The sequence below is a fragment of the Pipistrellus hanaki genome, assembly GCF_964339955.1.
Source record: "Pipistrellus hanaki genome assembly, chromosome: 16".
Lineage (NCBI taxonomy): Eukaryota > Metazoa > Chordata > Mammalia > Chiroptera > Vespertilionidae > Pipistrellus > Pipistrellus hanaki.
In genome coordinates this window covers 17268402-17284891 of record NC_140518.1, presented here as the reverse complement: position 1 = coordinate 17284891, position 16490 = coordinate 17268402, and the positions used below count along the sequence as shown (strand labels likewise).

Genomic DNA, 16490 nt, shown 5'->3' with positions numbered 1-16490 from the left:
TTAGCCACCAGGGAAATGCAAATCAAAACCATAATGAATTACCACTTCACACCCACTAAGATGACTATAATAAAAAAGGCAGATCAGATCAAGCGTTGGTAAGAATGTGGAGACGCTGGAACCCTCCTATACTACAGGTGGGAATTAAAATAGCGCAGTTGCTTTAGAAAACAGTCAGTTTCCCAAAAAGTTAAACATACAGTTACCATATATAGGACCCAGAAATCCCACTCCTAGATATATACCCCCCCAAAAATAAAAATATATGGCCATTCAAAAATTTGTATTCAAATGTTCATAGGAGCATTATTTATAATAGCCAAAAAGGAGAAACCCAAATATTTCATCAATTAAAGAATGGATTAACAAAATGTGGAGTGACAATATAATGCAGTGTTAACAGCAATAAAAGCAAACGGAAGCACTGATGCACACTGCAACCTGGATGGAAACTGAAAACATTATGCTAAGTGAAAGAAGCCAGTCACAAAAGACCACATGGAATATGATTCCATTTACAAAATTAATTATTTGCCTGTCAGAGGCTGGGAGAAATGGGGAGTGACAGCTAATGTGTATGAAGTTTCTTTGGGAAAAATAAAAACTGATTGTGACCATGGTTGCACAATTCTGTGAACTGTACACCATTGAACTGTACACTTTAAATAAGTGAATTATATGATATGTGAATCATATCTCAATAAAGCTGTTAAAGTACTAATAGAAATACGTAATATTTGGGTAGTAAGATTGTAGAAAGTTTTTTTTTTCTCCCCATTTAGACTTATCTATGCATTCTAACTTTTCTACAATGAATATGACTATTTTGAGGGATTAAAAAAAAATCTTCCCATGTTATCATATAGAAGTGTTCCCATGTTATCATTCAGGAAGCACTAAACACATAAAAGATTTGAAAAAAAGGGAAATACACCTTTCCTTATAACAGTGGAAACTGCAAACAATCCATATGACCTCAGCAGAATGGTCACTAGGAAAAGCAAGGCTTACTACCACGTCAACCCTGGTCCCCACACCAGGGCTGAGCACAGAGAGCTCAAATATTTTGTCCTGAATGATGGTTTACTAAAGTGCTACTAAAAGTGACAAACGCACTCAGAACATTTCCTAACAGGGTATGGGGAACATTCTGTGGGAGCGAGGGAGGGAAATCAAACAAACATATAAACACATATTTTTACACATGGAACAAAGATGGCAAGATAATCAAAAGTGATTTAGACTGTCCAGATGTAACTTAAATCTTTAAAAAGAAATGCAAGCTAGGAGCTTATGATTAGTTTTTTAAGTTCTACTTTCCCAATCCATATCTAGTCTTTTTTAAATATCTCTGAGAATGTGCTGCTCTGTGGCAGGTTACCAAACATAGAATATAGCAAAGATAAAGATGGGGAGGGCCAGCCTCTGGGAAATATATTCAACCCGCATGTTTCTTATTCATGGACTGTGATTCACCATTGTGTAAGCCAGCATCACGCTCTAATCATATTGCTAGGTTACAGGCCCCAAGTTATGTGTGCATAATAAAAATGGAATCCATTTGACACATTAGGTTTTTCTCCCCTATATCACCTCTTTGAGGAGAACATTTGATCATTATAACACACACACAATGCTGAACCAAAAGATTACTTTGGATGCCCAAAGAGGTTTCCAATGATTCTTCTACCTGAAAAACGGAGTCAGAATCTGAGGCAGGCAAACAGCCATCCCCCAGGCCCACGCAGGTGGTGCTGCTCCGTCTGGACGTGAACCCACTGTCCTCCATTCTGGAATATGGTCTACTGCCGAACTCTCTCAAGAAGACTTCTCACACACTTCTCCTTGCTCTGAGAAGCTGTGCTACTGTGGAAAGCCCAGTGGGCAGGCAAGCTAATGAAACACATACACACACACGCACAACTACAGTCTCATCTCATGATTAGCAGCCCTAATGACATGAGCTTCATGAAACATTCTCCTCCTGGCCTCAGAATACGTGCTATCTCCTATGAGGATAATTCACGCAGGTGATAACCATCAGGATGCACGGTAAGTGAGGACATTCTGCATTAAGACTCCTGTCTCAGATGATATTCCCAGTGTGTTTCTGTACGTTCCTGGCCCTCAGTTCTCGGTGGCGTTTTTTATTCCGCTCTATAACCAAAACACTGGTTTTAATCATTATGTTGTACACCTGAAACTAATATAACATTGTACATCACAGTAACTGGAAAAATTATTTAAAAATAGTCAAAACACTGAATAAAAGAATGCTATCCTATATAATAAAAGCGTAATATGCAAATTGTCCCCTTGCCTGGGAGTTTGTCCCTGAGTTCTACCAGGGGGCAGGGCCAGCTGGGGGAAGGGAGGGAGGCCCGGGCAGCCACCAGAAACCCTACCAGTGCACGAATTTCAGCACTGGGCCTCTAGTATGTTATAACAGAAGAATGTATTTTGCCACAAACGCTACAGATCTCTTCGGTACTTAAGAGGAGGGGCACCTCAACACGGGAAAATGAGAACTACAGGACAGCGATGATGTAACACAAACCCACATAAGGTTCAAGATCCAGGTGTAGGAAGGAGGGGAAAATTCCCTTGGTTAACAGTCTCAAAGCCTTAATAACACTGATGCTATTGCATTTTGATCTGAAAGCCTAGAGGTGCAGCCCATGATGAGTCAATGTCTGGCTCAATCGGACACAAAATGAAAGAAAAATCACAGTATTGCCTCCAATGCTCTAGTTATGCCATCAATCAAAAAGAAACAGCATTCAAAAATGCTCCTTGCAGACACATAATATATATATATATTTTTTTAAATGACGGAGAGTAAAAAGCACCTGTGTTGGGGGATTCGAGGGGTGAGGAGAGTACATTTATCATCTATGAAGTGCAAGGTGCCTGCAGGCATGTTAGTATGTTAGCTGTCCCCGCTGCAAACACAGCAAAGAGTCTCTAAGAAGTAAAATAACTTGCCTGAGGCTTGTCTAATTTTACAGTCAGTGCATTCTACACAACATCACTGCTGCCTGGTTTTAACTGCCCACTTTGCAATGGGTTTCGTTTAGAATTTTCAAGTAAGAATTCTCACTAGATTTGGGAATAGAAATTTTTACTGGCAAATAATGCTGGGAGTGAAATTCTGACCTTTCACCTAAAAACGTAACGACCCTAAAACATAACCTCTCATGAAGGGTCTGGAATATTTTACCAGGAACTTTGAGAAGTCTGGATTGCTAAATACAATTTGCAAATATTTACATGAAATTAAACTGTATTTCCAACTAACGCTAAATAGTTATTTGGGGCTGTTTAAACCTAGATTATTCAATAACTACAACACTAGACTCCAATGAAAGAACAGCATGGAAATATGTGGCAAAGAAAACCATACACACTTTGGACTTCATTATTCGAAATGATCAGTTTCCATGCCATACGTATGGTCATTCTCTTATCTGTGAACATACGCCAACCAGCAGTTAACCAATCCAAGATAGAGTGCTGAAGTTCAAAACCTGAACCTAGTTGTGAAAGTGGATCTTTTTTAAATTAGAAGAAAAACTTAAATTACACGAGTTCTAACGTGAAGCGTGCACAAATCTCCCTTTCAAAAACCAAAACCCGAGCGTGAAAAAGTAACCTTATACCGTATTATTACAGCTGTTTCCAAATCCTTGTTACTCTCAGAGCATGGGGTATTATTTACCCAAAATGCATAATCTCCAATGAGTTCCCGCTGTGGCACTCAGGTACACATATGTCAATTTTCCACCTGGACACCTGATACATGATACCCAAGTTAAAGAGTACACAGTGGAGGTCATTAATCAGATCCTGCACCAATGTACCATACCCACATCCTGAACAATATGTTTTTTTTAAAAAAAAAAAACAAAAACAAAAAACCACTCGCTAGGTTCTTCCGATCAGAAGAGAAAAAAATAAGTGTGTCCACAAAATGTCCTCCCAGCCGTGGTGCCCACATCCACAGCCAGAGTAACAGGTCCTAAGTAATTAAATAAATGTCAACCAGGCACTTGTCCCCCCCATAAAAGATGAGAAGAGGAATCGGACAGCCCCACAGTATTCTCACAGGAGGTGACAGTCTTACTTAAAGTTCTGAAGCGGCTTCACCGCTGTCCCATATGGGGTCTTAAAAGCGAGCCCCATGCCCACCGCTTAACCTGCGTAACGAAATCCCGGTGCCCAGAGGCAGCCTCCCGCCTCCCCAGACCAAGGAGCCTGCGAGACAGGTAAGCAGGACCGAGCTCCCGGGTGGAAAAGCTCCCTCTGCCAACGGCATGCGTCTCCCCAAAGTTCTCGCACATTAAAAGTTCCAACCGGGATGACAAACGCCAAGACATTCCCCTCCCCTCGGTCACAGGGCCCTTTCCGCGCTTCCCCGGCGGCCGCCGCAGGCAGGCAGGGCCCGCGCCCACTCTTGGGGAGGGTCCGGCAGGTGGCCTTCTGGAGCCCCGAGGTGCCACCGGGGCGACACCAAGTTGCGCGCCAGGCCGCGCCGAGCAGCGCCGCCCGGGACACCGCGCCGGCCGCGAGGCCCTCGGGGCGGCGTGCGCCTCGGCGTGGCCGGCCGCGGCCGCCGCTCGGACCGGCCGGGAGGCGTCCGCTCCCCGCCCGCCGCTGCCTCCTACGCGCGCGTCTGGAGCCGCCGCCGGGGCGCACGGGGCCTCGAGCCGCCGCCGCCGCCGCCGGGCTCCCAGCTCGGGGTCCGGCGGGCTCCGAGGGTCCCTCCGTCCCGCGGTTCCCGGTCACTCACCCTGGAGCCGGGCAGCAGCAGCGCCCACAGCAGCGGCAGCAGCAACAGCCGCCGCCGGGCGGGCATGGCGAGGACTCCGTCCCGGCTCCCGGCCCAGCCAGCCGGCTCCGGGGGGCGGTGCGGGAGGGCGGAGGACGGGGCGGGGGCGCCGCGACAACAGCGCGGCGGCGGCTGGTCTTCAGCGAAGGAAGAGCTGACTAGGCGGCGGCGGCGGCGGCGGCACCCCCATTCCCGACTCTTTAAGCGCCGGGCCGGCGCTTCTTCCGGTCGGGGCGGGCCCGGGCTGGGGGCGGGCCCGAGACTGGGCGGGGCCATCGTGGGGGCGGGACCAGGCTCGCGGGTGGGCGGGGCCGAGGTCAGCACAGCAGGTCCAGGTCCCTGGTTGGCACTGCCGGACAGGACAGGCCAGGCCTAGGCGTCTGCATTTCGGGGCGCCGGACAGTCGAGGCTGAGAGCTTATCCGGCGCGGGGGAAGGCCGGCAGCCCCGCCACGCGGGCGCACCCCATCCCCCGAGGGACCCCTTGAGTCAGACTTGATCGGGGAAAGGCCAGGAGACAGGCGGTGCCGGCCGCCCAGAGCCCCGGCTTCGTCTTCCCGTCGCGATGGATCCCCCGGCGGCCTCCGGAGCGAGGGACAGCGGCTGCCGGGACGCCAGCAAATACAGCGCTTCTGCCTGCGCCGCCGATGGATGTCGCTGACTCCACAGCCCTGGGGTCCTCCAGCTGCCACTCAGCTGGTCGGAAGGCCTTTCTTCCTTTTTCTTTTCCCCCTCAGGAATTCCCCCTCAAATCATGTGCAACAGGCATCCGTTCCTTTTGGCATAAACCATGGCCACATCATTTGCCAAAAAGTATAAGCAATAAAAGGAAATCACTTAGGCTGCTGATGTCATGGTGTTTACATGGCCTGTGTGTATGTGACCTCCTGAAGCTTGGGATGACATGGGTCCCCATAACTCATTGGAGCCCGTGGGTGTGGTGAGGTCCCAAACACGTTCTGTTTGAGGGTGATGGGCTATTAGCTTAAAGAGCCCAGCAGCTGTTTGGTCACTGAGTCCCATGCTGCCCTCCACTCGGAAGAGAAGACAGAAGACATAGTGTTTGTAATGAGTAAACTAAGAGTCGAAGTAAGACGTTGATAGATCTTAGGAGAAAAAGGGAAAGTAACTTCTCTAATCTTTCCCAACTTGCTCATAATAAAACCCAAAGTTTTTCCGGGATTTTTTTGGGAAAGGAGTAAGCAATGCTGGAGAAATCAGCAAAGTCGTGGGGCCCTGGCCCGGGATCTGGTCTGTGTGCACTGTGGATGGATCCTAACTAAAACACAGACATGTTTGAAGCAAGCCAGCATCCTGTAAACAGTTACCTGTTTACAACCCCTACACGGAGGTCAATCAAGGGACTAATCCCTACCAGTGCTGAGAGTCCAGAGCAGATTGAATCTTGGCAACTTCAAAAGTAGTAGACACATCTTGAAAAGTGTTATCTGGCCGAAACCGGTTTGGCTCAGTGGTAGAGCGTTGGTCTGCGGACTGAAAGGTCCCGGTTTCGATTCCAGTCAGGGGCATGTACATTGGTTGCGGGCACGTCCACAGTAGGGGGTGTGCAGGAGGCAGCTGGTTGATATTTCTCTCTCATCGATGTTTCTAGCTCTCTATCCCTCTCTCCTCCTCTCTGTAAAAAATCAATAAAATATATTTTTAAAAAAAGAAAAAAGAAAAAAAGAAAGGTGTTATCTACATGTCTAAATGCAAACAGAGAGGTCTGGGATTGGCGGGGAGCTGGGTTAGAACAGAGGCCGCATCACTCCCGAGCCTTGTGCCCAGGTGCCCAGGGAGGAGCCCTCTGATGATTACCAGTCCGGCTGGCGAGTTGACAACAGGATCTGTAAGACCACATGCTTGAGTTAAGAAAGAAGCTTGACTAAAAACACCACTTTCCCATCCCTTCTCCGCTGGTGCTTTTTCTCACACAGAGGAAGTCTGGATGGGGGAACTTTCTGTACTGAAACCCTGGCAGCCTTTGACAATTCAAAATGTCACTGTGACCGTGTAAGCACCAGTGGATGAAACACAAAGGGGAATGCTTAACCTCAATTTGACTCATAAATCAGTTTTAACGATCCAATAAAGAAGAAAAAAATTCATCCCAAGGAGCCCGGGTCAGGTGGGTGTATATATAATCTTGAACTCAGCTGGACCTAACACCCCCAAGCCTTAACTGCACTGCTCTCAGAATTTCTTATGCACCAAGTAGGTTGTTCTTGCATTTAATCACTTGGTATGTTTTATGTAGTTTACCTGATTGGCAACTCATACGGATAAGCTTTGGTTTTATTTATGGCAGCATTGTCCATAATCTTGCTCCACAGCCAGGCATTTAGACAGCTTTTTACTTATGATAAAACAAAAAGTGGCATTACTGATAAATACCATCATAGATGGAAATATTTTGTAGGGTGCCTTTGGAGTAGATCTGCCCATATAGAATACCTTCCTGGAAGTCTAATTAAATAGCAACCTCTAAGCCAGGCAAAGGTCATGATCTAGCCGAAACCGGTTTGGCTCAGTAGATAGAGCATCGGCCTGGGGACTGAAGGGTCCTGGGTTCGATTCGGGTCAAGGGTATGTACCTTGGTTGCGGGCACATCCCCAGTAGGGGGTGTGCAAGAGGAAACTGATTGATGATTCTCTCCCATCAATGTTTCTGACTCTCTATCACTCTCTCTTCCTCTCTGTGAAAAATCAATAAAATATATATTTAAAATAAATAAAATAAACCAGGCAAAGGTCATGATCTTATTGTAAAGATAAACCCTCTTTTTGCACCAAGGTGATATATATATATACATATATATATATATATATATATATATATATATATATATATATACACATACACACACACACACACACACACACACACACACCAGCAGGACCTGAATAGTATATCTGAATGTGAATGGTGGGAGAAATTTAGTTAAAATCTTATTTTCATTTCTCTCTGAAACAGTTGTTCCCAAATTTGGAGAGCTTTACAAAAACAGACTTCCAACACCTTTTCATGCCCTCTTCCCCTACTGATTCAGAATCTCCGGGGTGGAGCCCAAAGGCTGTGTTTTCCAGTTTCCGCAGGTGGCTAAGGGTGCCAAGATCCTGGGATCCAGTAGACTCTTCAATCCCTATGCGGAGTCTCTTTTGTTTATTTTAGCAAATGTCGCCCTCTAGTGGAACAAATTATGACCTCGCTTTAAAAGAGTTGATGCCTCTCTTCTGTTTAAAACCCTTCAAAATTTCATTAAAAATGATTATGGCCGAAACTGGTTTGGCTCAGTGGATAGAGCGTCGGCCTATGGACTGAAAGGTCCCAGGTTCGATTCCGGTCAAGGGCATGTACCTTGGTTGTGGGCATAACCCCAGTGGGGAGTGTGTAGGAGGCAGCTGATCGATGTTTCTAACCCTCTATTCCTCTCCCTTCCTCTCTGTAAAAAAAAAATCAATAAAATATATTTTTTAAAAATGATTATGATGTTGCTTTGCAGATAGCTATTTAGTGAGAGGGTAGCTTCCTTTGAAAGAAAAAGCTGGTGAAATCCAAACGGGAGGTCATGGTGGAAAGCTTCAGTAACGTCTCAAAGGAACAATCTTTATGACAATAAACTGGCTCTGGCTTATTTTTAGTGATCCCAGTGCTGTTGCCCCGGCTTCCAGACTTGAACTTACAGTGCATGTGGGGTAGCCGCGGGAGAAATGAAACGATGAAACAGAGTGCATGGTAGCAGGCTAACTTTCTCCTTCGTGTCCTCGTGCTTAAGGGAAATGGAAGAAAAGCCACTGTCACTGGGAGCAGTTTGGTTCTTCAGCAAACAGAACTCTTCCTGTTCCAGGATGACTGGATCTGAAAGGATTGTGACACTCATTCCAAACAACTTCTCTTTGCCATAGAACCGAACCCACGAGACCCTTTCTTGAATCACGGAAGGGAGTGTTTCTTATTATCGCAGTTAATATTTATTGGCTGTTCTCGATTGTTTGGAAACGTGCAGAAATCCATCTCACGTTTACGGGGTCATCTCACGTTATCTGGACAGCAGTTCTGAGATGGGTGTGACTAGCCCCATTTTCCCAGATGCCACGATAAAATATGAAAAGGTTAATAACTAAGAGGGTAATGCACAGCCTGGATTAGAACCCAGCTACCCACATGCCTTCAGAGCTTGTCTAGGCTGCCCAGATGCTAGAGCGTGTCCCACCGTTAGCTGGTTATTACTCCTGCCCCTCGCACAACATTATGACAAGGTAACGTTATGTGACCTTTAAGTGTAGCGAGGCAGGAGCCCAGACTGGTGTGTGTGTCCTTGGAATGACAGCCAGCAGTTTATACAAATACGTGGTGACAAAGAGCATTGCCTGAAATGACAGTAAGTCTCCTCCCGATCTTATCTGAGGGTTGTGCAAAAGAATGTAGGAAATACAGCAGACACCCGGGTTTCTGCCCTGTGGGTAGTTCAGCCCAATCCTGAGTATTGTTCGATTGCCTCTGAGCTGTTCTGCTTCACACCCATTTGTGCCAAGTGCGGCTGTCACCATGGTGTCCACAGTGTTGCCAATGTTAATATTCTCAAAGGCCCAATGCAGCACCGATATAGTCACAGGGCCCTCAGAGTGCCACTTCCTCACTGGCCAGTGCCTCCTAACCCCCGGAGTCTGGCATATTTCCTCAGAACCCTCTGGAAACATCTCTTAAGCAGCTCATAAACATTCTTCCCTTATAAAATCCCCGTGGCCATGCTTGATCTTATTTCAGGTTATGTGACCAGTTCCCTTTTCTTGAACTTTTCCACTTTGAGTATTACCATTTCCTGTCTCATTTTCCTCCTTCCAGACTGTGTTTCTCAAGGCTTGATATGTATATCCTACAGTATATCCCCTTTTCCTTAGGAGAGTCCATTCATAGCCGTAATCAAATTTTAGAGCAGAAAGGAACTTTAGCTATAATTTCACCAGCTCATCTTTGGAAATGACTTCATCTTTGACCTCTACATTAATTACCATTCATTCATTCTTTTTAAAAATATGTATATTTTTATTGATTTCAGAGAGAAAGGGAGAGGGAGAAATAGAAACGTCAATAATGAGAATCACTGATCAGTTGCCTCCTGCATATCCTCCACTGGGGATCGAGCCCACAACCTGGGCATGTGCCCTAACTGGGAAGTGAACTTTGACCTCCTGGTTCATAGGTCGACACTGAACCACTGAGCCACATCGGTCAGGCCATTCATTCATTCTTTGAATGAATATCACTAAGGGCTTCTGAGTACATGGATTGGTACCACGAGGGAACATCACAAGAGTTTGCAAGTTGGTAAAGGTGATAGGACATGCACAGAAATAACCAACATATAGGCTGACTGTGAAACGTGTGTGAAGGCAGGAATAAACTCAGAAATACATCAGTGGTGTTTTCAAGACAGGGCCTGGTGGAAGGAAGGGGGTGAGAAGGGTAAAGCAGAGAGGGCTTCATGGAAGAAGTGGTGTCTGTGCTGGGCCTTTAGTCAGATTTGAGAGAAACGGATATCCTAGGGGGAGTGGAGACCTGACCAGGGGCCTGGGGAAAGGAGAGCACTGTGTGGCTTCATGGGAGCCCAAGCTGACTCATCACGGAGCGTGTGCTTGGCACCTACACAAAGGAGCAGTGGGAGGTGGGACTGGGAGGCAGGCAGGATGGGTCAGTGGGTCGGGGGCACTGTAGTCAGGCTGGGTTTTCTCCAATAGCAGCAGAGTGAGCAGGACTGAAGTTGTGTTTCAAGGGAAGAGTTATGGGAAGAGGCAGGCGTTTGAGAGGCTGTTAAGAGATAGTTCATCTCTAGAGCAGGAGAGGAGAGAGGACAGATGCAAAACTTGCCAAGGCAGAATGGCAAGCATCTGACTGGTGCAGTCACACAAACAAGAAGACTGAGAAGGACTTGAACAATAGTTCCTCAGACCTGTACCGCATTCAAGGGGCTGTTCTCATTGCTGGGACCACAGAGGGAGCAAGTCAACAGGAACTGGGGCCAGCTCTGTAAGAGCGGATATGCTAAGTGGTGTCGGCAGACTTACTGTCTGTCCCCTAGCGGGCATCCAGCCAGGCTGGCCCAATCACATTACTCTATGGTGGAAGCCACTCAATGATGGCCCCAGATAGTCCTTCCTCTGCCTCTGCACAGGCTGCTCTGCCCATCAAAAGGGAGAGCTTATTTTCCTCTTTCACTTTTTTTTTTTTTTTGTGGTTAATCCTCACCTGAGGATATTTTCCCATTGATTTTTTTTTTAAAGAGAGTAGGAGAGAGGGAAAAACAGATAGAAACATTGATGCGTGAGAAATACTTCGATTGGTAGCCTCCTGCACACCCGACCAGGGTCCGGGCCGTGGAGGAGCCTGCAATGAAGGTATGGCATTGGACTGGAATTGAACCCAAGACCCCCCTCTCTTTTGAAAAAAAAAATATTTTTTTATTGATTTCAGAGAAGGGAGAGGCAGAGATAGAAATGTCAATGATGAGAATAACTGGACTCAGCTGGGAGATTCTTCTGTTCCAGGTGATCAGCTGAGGTCACTCAGGGGCTTGCCTGGGCTGGAACATTCAAGATGGCTCAACCAGATGTCTGGCAGCTGGGACCTCAGCTGGAGCTGATTAGAACAATTCCAGGTGGCCTGTGTATGGATCGCTTGGGTTTCTAAGCTCGCTGCCTCCTGCACGCCCCTCACTGGGAGTTGAGCCCACAACCCAGGCATGTGCCCTTGACCCAAGACCCTTTAGTCTGCAGGCCAATGCTCTATTCACTGAGTCAAACCGACTGGGGCTCCCTGCCTTTCAATCTGGACTGGGCCTGTGACTCCTTGTGGGCACAAGCGATATTCGGGACCTCCCATCACAGGTTTAAGAGGCCTGGCAGCTTCATTTCCTTCCTCTGAGAATACTAACTGCTGGATGCTCCCTCTTGGAAGCTGGCTCAGAAACCCAAGCCATCCACACACAGGCCACGTGGAGGAAGGGGTTGCTCTAACCACCAGCTCCAGCTGAGGTCCCAGCTGCCAGACATCTGGTTGAGCCATCTTGAATGTTCCAGCCCAGGCAAGCCCCTGAGTGACCTCAGCTGATACCTGGGGCACAAGAACCTCCCAGCTGAGTCCAGTTAACTCAGGTCATTCTGTGAGGGAACAAGAAAATGGCTGTAGTTTTAAATCACTGAGGGGTTTATCATGCAGTGATAGGTAACCAAAACAGCCACCCTTCTGGCCACCTTTACCTGACCCAGGAGTAGGCTTGTACCCACCCTGACTCCGGTTAGAACCACGAAAAGAGCCTCGTTTTCTTTCTAGTGGCAAAGCCAGGAGGTGTGAGGCCCAGGAGCCTCCTCTATCCTGCAAAGAAAGCCAATTCAGAAGAAAGATGGCAGAGAGAGAGCAGCATGGATGCAGTCAGGGAGCACTGGACGAGCGTGAGCTTGATTCTAGCGGGCTCGAGGTCAGGCTGCCCGGCTCTCTTCCATTAACAAAACCTCCCCTTTACCCTTGAGCTGGGCAACTTAAATCAATAAACCTGATTGAAATGCTGGCTCAGCATTTCTAAGAGCACCAAATCAACAATGTATATGACTACACCTGGCTGATGGCTGATTATAATACCATTTTATACTCACCATATGGCAAACACATAAAGTCTGACGGTATCAAGAATTGGTGAGGGTGTAGGCCAATGTGGGAGTGGACTGTTTTTGGAAAATAATTCGTTATTATCTAGAAAGTTGGAAATGTGCCTACCCTACCACACAGCAATTGTGCTTCTACGGTAGGTACATACCCTGAAGGAACTTGTGCACACACAAGAATATTCGAAGTAGCGTTGTAATAGTTTATACCAGCAAAAACTGGGCGCTATTATTTTATTTATTTTAAATCAATCTTTATTGTTCATATTATTACAAAGGTTCCTCATTTCTTCCTCCTTCTACCAGGTTCCCACCCCATCCTCCGCCCCCTCCCCACCCCCCATTGTCCTTATCCATAGGTGCACAGTTTATGTTCAGTCTCTTCCCCCCTCCCCCCCCCAACCAGAACTGTCAGTCCACTCCCCTCCCATAACACCGACTCTACTACAATGAACTGCTATTATTGTTCATCAGGTTTTTCAATCTCCTTTTTTTTTTTTTTTAAATTAATAAACTTTAACACTTCTAAGAATAAATTTTAAAATCTAATAATTTTAAACCTTGGTTTTTTTTTTTCTGCCCTGGGAATTGAGAGCAAACTTGTTTACATGTAAACTTACCCTTAGGCTATCAAAAGGTGTAGCCATTCAAGTGTAAATGGACACGTTGTTTAAACATAGCTGCTGGTTGGAATTGGATTACCTGTTCTGGGTGCGAAGGGCTTGTCATTCCCTTTCTCCATTAAAATTAAGGTGTTAGCCGAAACCGGTTTGGCTCAGTGGTAGAGCCTCGGTCTGCGGACTGAAAGGTCCGGGTTCGATTCTGGTCAAGGGCATGTACCTTGGTTGAGGGCAGGGGGTGTGCAAGAGGCAGCTGGTCGATGTTTCTCTCTCATCGACGTTTCTAGCTCTATCTCTCTCCCTTCCTCTCTGTAAAATATCAATAAAATATATATATTTTAAAATTAAGGTGTTAGCTTTAAAACCTCTTTTTGGCAAGAGACCTTAAACTTTCAGAACTTTAAATTTTTCAGATAGTAAATCAGTTACTTAGCATTTTCTCAAATCAATAATACCTCCACATGCCCAGGGATACACTTCACACAAAAGACATTTCCAAATAGATCAACCAACCTCATCCAGGCCCCACACAAGGCACTTACAGATCTACACCCCAGCGCTATACTAACTCAACACATCCAGATCTAAGCCTTCCTCATTTGATTCAGCAAACCCTCAAGTTCCCCCAAAAGTTTCCAGCCATGTCTGAGGGGCAGCCTTGGGGCGGGGGCAGGCGAGGAGCGAGCTGTTCTGGGCCTGGCTGCTCCGGGCCTGGCCTCTGTTGCTCTGGGAGCTATTTTAAACATCTAATATAAAGATAATAGATGAAGAGTTATTTCATAACAAAACTTAAAAATTTTTATTAACTTTCAGAGTGGGAGGGAGAGAGAGAGGAGAGAAAAAAAAGAGAGAGGAGAGAGGAGAGAGGAGAGAGGAGAAAGAGAGAGAGAGGAGAAACATGGATCGGTGCCTCCTGCACACACCCCAACTAGGGACTAAATCTGCAACTGGGTTATGTACCCTGACTGGGAATTGAACTGGATACCTTCTGGTGCAAGGAATTACTCCAACCAACTGAGCCACACCAACCAAGGCCATAATAAAATTTTAAATGAATTTTTTAAAAGGCATATTTTACCAGATTGAGCTAAATACTATAATCCAACCCATGCCTAATACGAAGGACACATTAACCAAAATCACATGGAAAAGTTAAAAATAAAGGGGTAGACAGACAAAAAATAAAGGGGTAGATAGATATTTTTTTTTTTTAAAAAAAGACAGAAATAGCAATGCTAATCTAATGTAGGATAAATTAGAATTCAAAGAAAAAGTCATAATAGTTTAGTGTGTTATCTCATACATAAATATATGTAATCCACAATGGAAATGTTATCAGTCACAAACCACAATGAAATAAACAGCATAGCCTCAAAATATACAAAACAAAGAATAACAAGAAAAAAATCAAGGAAAATAACTGAAGCACAATTTAATTTTTAAAAATATATATTTTTATTATTTCAGAGAGGGAGAGAGATAGAAATATCAATGGTGAGAATCATTGATCAACTGCCTACTGTTTGCCCCGCACTGGGGATAGAGCCCAAAACCTGGGCATATGACCTAACTGGAAATCGAATCGTGACCTCTTGGTTCATAGGTCGATGCTCAACCATTGAGCCATACTGGATGGGCTATTTTTAATATTTAAATTTCACAGTAAAAATTTTTTGGGTGAACAGTTCTTCTAGTTTTGAGAAATGCATAAAGTCTTGTAACCACCACCACAATCAAGATACAGAACAGTTCTATCACACTTCAAAATGCCTTCGTGCTGCTCTTTGTGGTCATATCTCCCCCGCTCCCCCATTCCTGGAAATCCTTTATCTGTTCTCCATCCTTATAGTTTTGTCTTTTCCAGAATGTTCTATAAATGGAATCATACCATCTTTTGAGTCTGGCTCCTTTCACTCAGCATAATGTTTCTGAGACTCTTATACGTGTTGCATGCATCAATAGTTTATTCTATTTTATTGCCGAGTAGCATTCAATTGTATGGATGTACCACAATTTGCTTACCATTCACCCAGTAAAGGACTTTGGGGTTGTTCCAGTTTGGGGGGGGGAGAAGGGATTATGAATAATGTTGTTATAAACATTTGTGTACAGGATTTTGTGTTAACATAAATTTTCATTTCTCTTGGGTAAAAACCTAGGGACAACTAGGTCATATATAGGGTAAGTGTATGTTTAACTTTATAAGAAACTGTCTGATTTCTTTTCCAAATGGTTGTACTATTTTGTGTTCCCAAATAGTAATGGAGCAAATTTCTTGTTGCTTTGCATTCTCACCAGCATTTGGTATTTGATGCATAATCTTAACACATCACTATCAATCAATGACAGAACATACACTCACAATCAACTATAAAATAGAGATATGGATGATATAATTACAATACAACTAAGGCTGAATTGATAAATATTTCATGTCAATATTTGCTGATGATAATAAAACCATCTGCATTTCAAGAATCTGTGGAACATATAAAAATAGATCATATTCTAGTTAAAAAAAACTTTAATACAAAAACAAAGCAAAACAAAAAAACTTTAATACATTTCCCAATGTAGAAATTGTATCACACTGTAATAAATATTGATAATTGATAACACACGTTTAAACAGCAATAAAAATAATCATATAGAAGTGACAAAACACTTGCCAAAATAATTATTACTCTAAATCAAATAGAAATTTTAAAATTAACTAAAGACTGTAAAAAATAAAGAGGCCCGTTCAACTACAGACTCATAGGCTGAAATGTTTCATCATTACAAACACACACAAACACACAAACCCACCAAAAAACATTTTCCTTATAAAGAGGCAAAAAGAAAAGAATTCCCAAAAAGGAGATATATGTACTATTATATGTAATACTTTAAACAATAAAAAAATAAATTAAAAAAAAAAAGAATTCCCAAGGAAAACATAGGAAGGAAATGAAGATAACCAGAAATTGACTGTTTACTGTTCCTTTTCCCAGTAACTGAAGTTCTTAAGAGCACAGGGCCATATTGCTATATCCACTGATGAAGAGTGTGCCTGGCTCACAATGAGCTCAATATTTAGCAACTTTTAACTTTCCCAAAGGTAGGCCTTCTCTCCTTTGGGCTTCCACAGTAGGCTGCTATCTTGAGTTTATTCAAGTACTGGAGCCATTTAAGTTTTCCACATCAAAAAAAGTCCTCTTAATAGCAAGTATTTGCCACTCGGAATGTGCCAGGTGATTGGCATTAACCCACTTAATCATTACAACTTCTCTTGGATATTCTTTTTCAGAAATTGAGGCCGAGAAAGGTTAAGTGACCAAGGTCGTGGAGCGAACTCATCACACTATCAAGATTTGGTTGCACACAATCCTCCTTTCCCCGCAC

The 16490-nt window shown here is 44.6% G+C and overlaps 1 protein-coding gene across 2 annotated transcripts in view; it reads right to left on the bottom strand.

Annotated features, from left to right (window-relative positions):
• The window catches only part of ERN1 (endoplasmic reticulum to nucleus signaling 1), a 66170-nt gene extending 61114 nt beyond the window's left edge, over positions 1–5056 (bottom strand). Inside the window, exon 1 of one of the 2 annotated variants that reach the window (XM_084864144.1) lies at positions 4790–5056. In XM_084864144.1, the coding sequence (XP_084720270.1) occupies positions 4790–4855 (66 nt within the window). In that variant the 5' untranslated portion in view covers positions 4856–5056. The remainder of the gene's footprint in view (positions 1–4789) is intronic. The other variant, XM_084864143.1, reaches the window with a different exon arrangement.
• Between the last annotated feature and the right edge of the window lie 11434 nt (positions 5057–16490).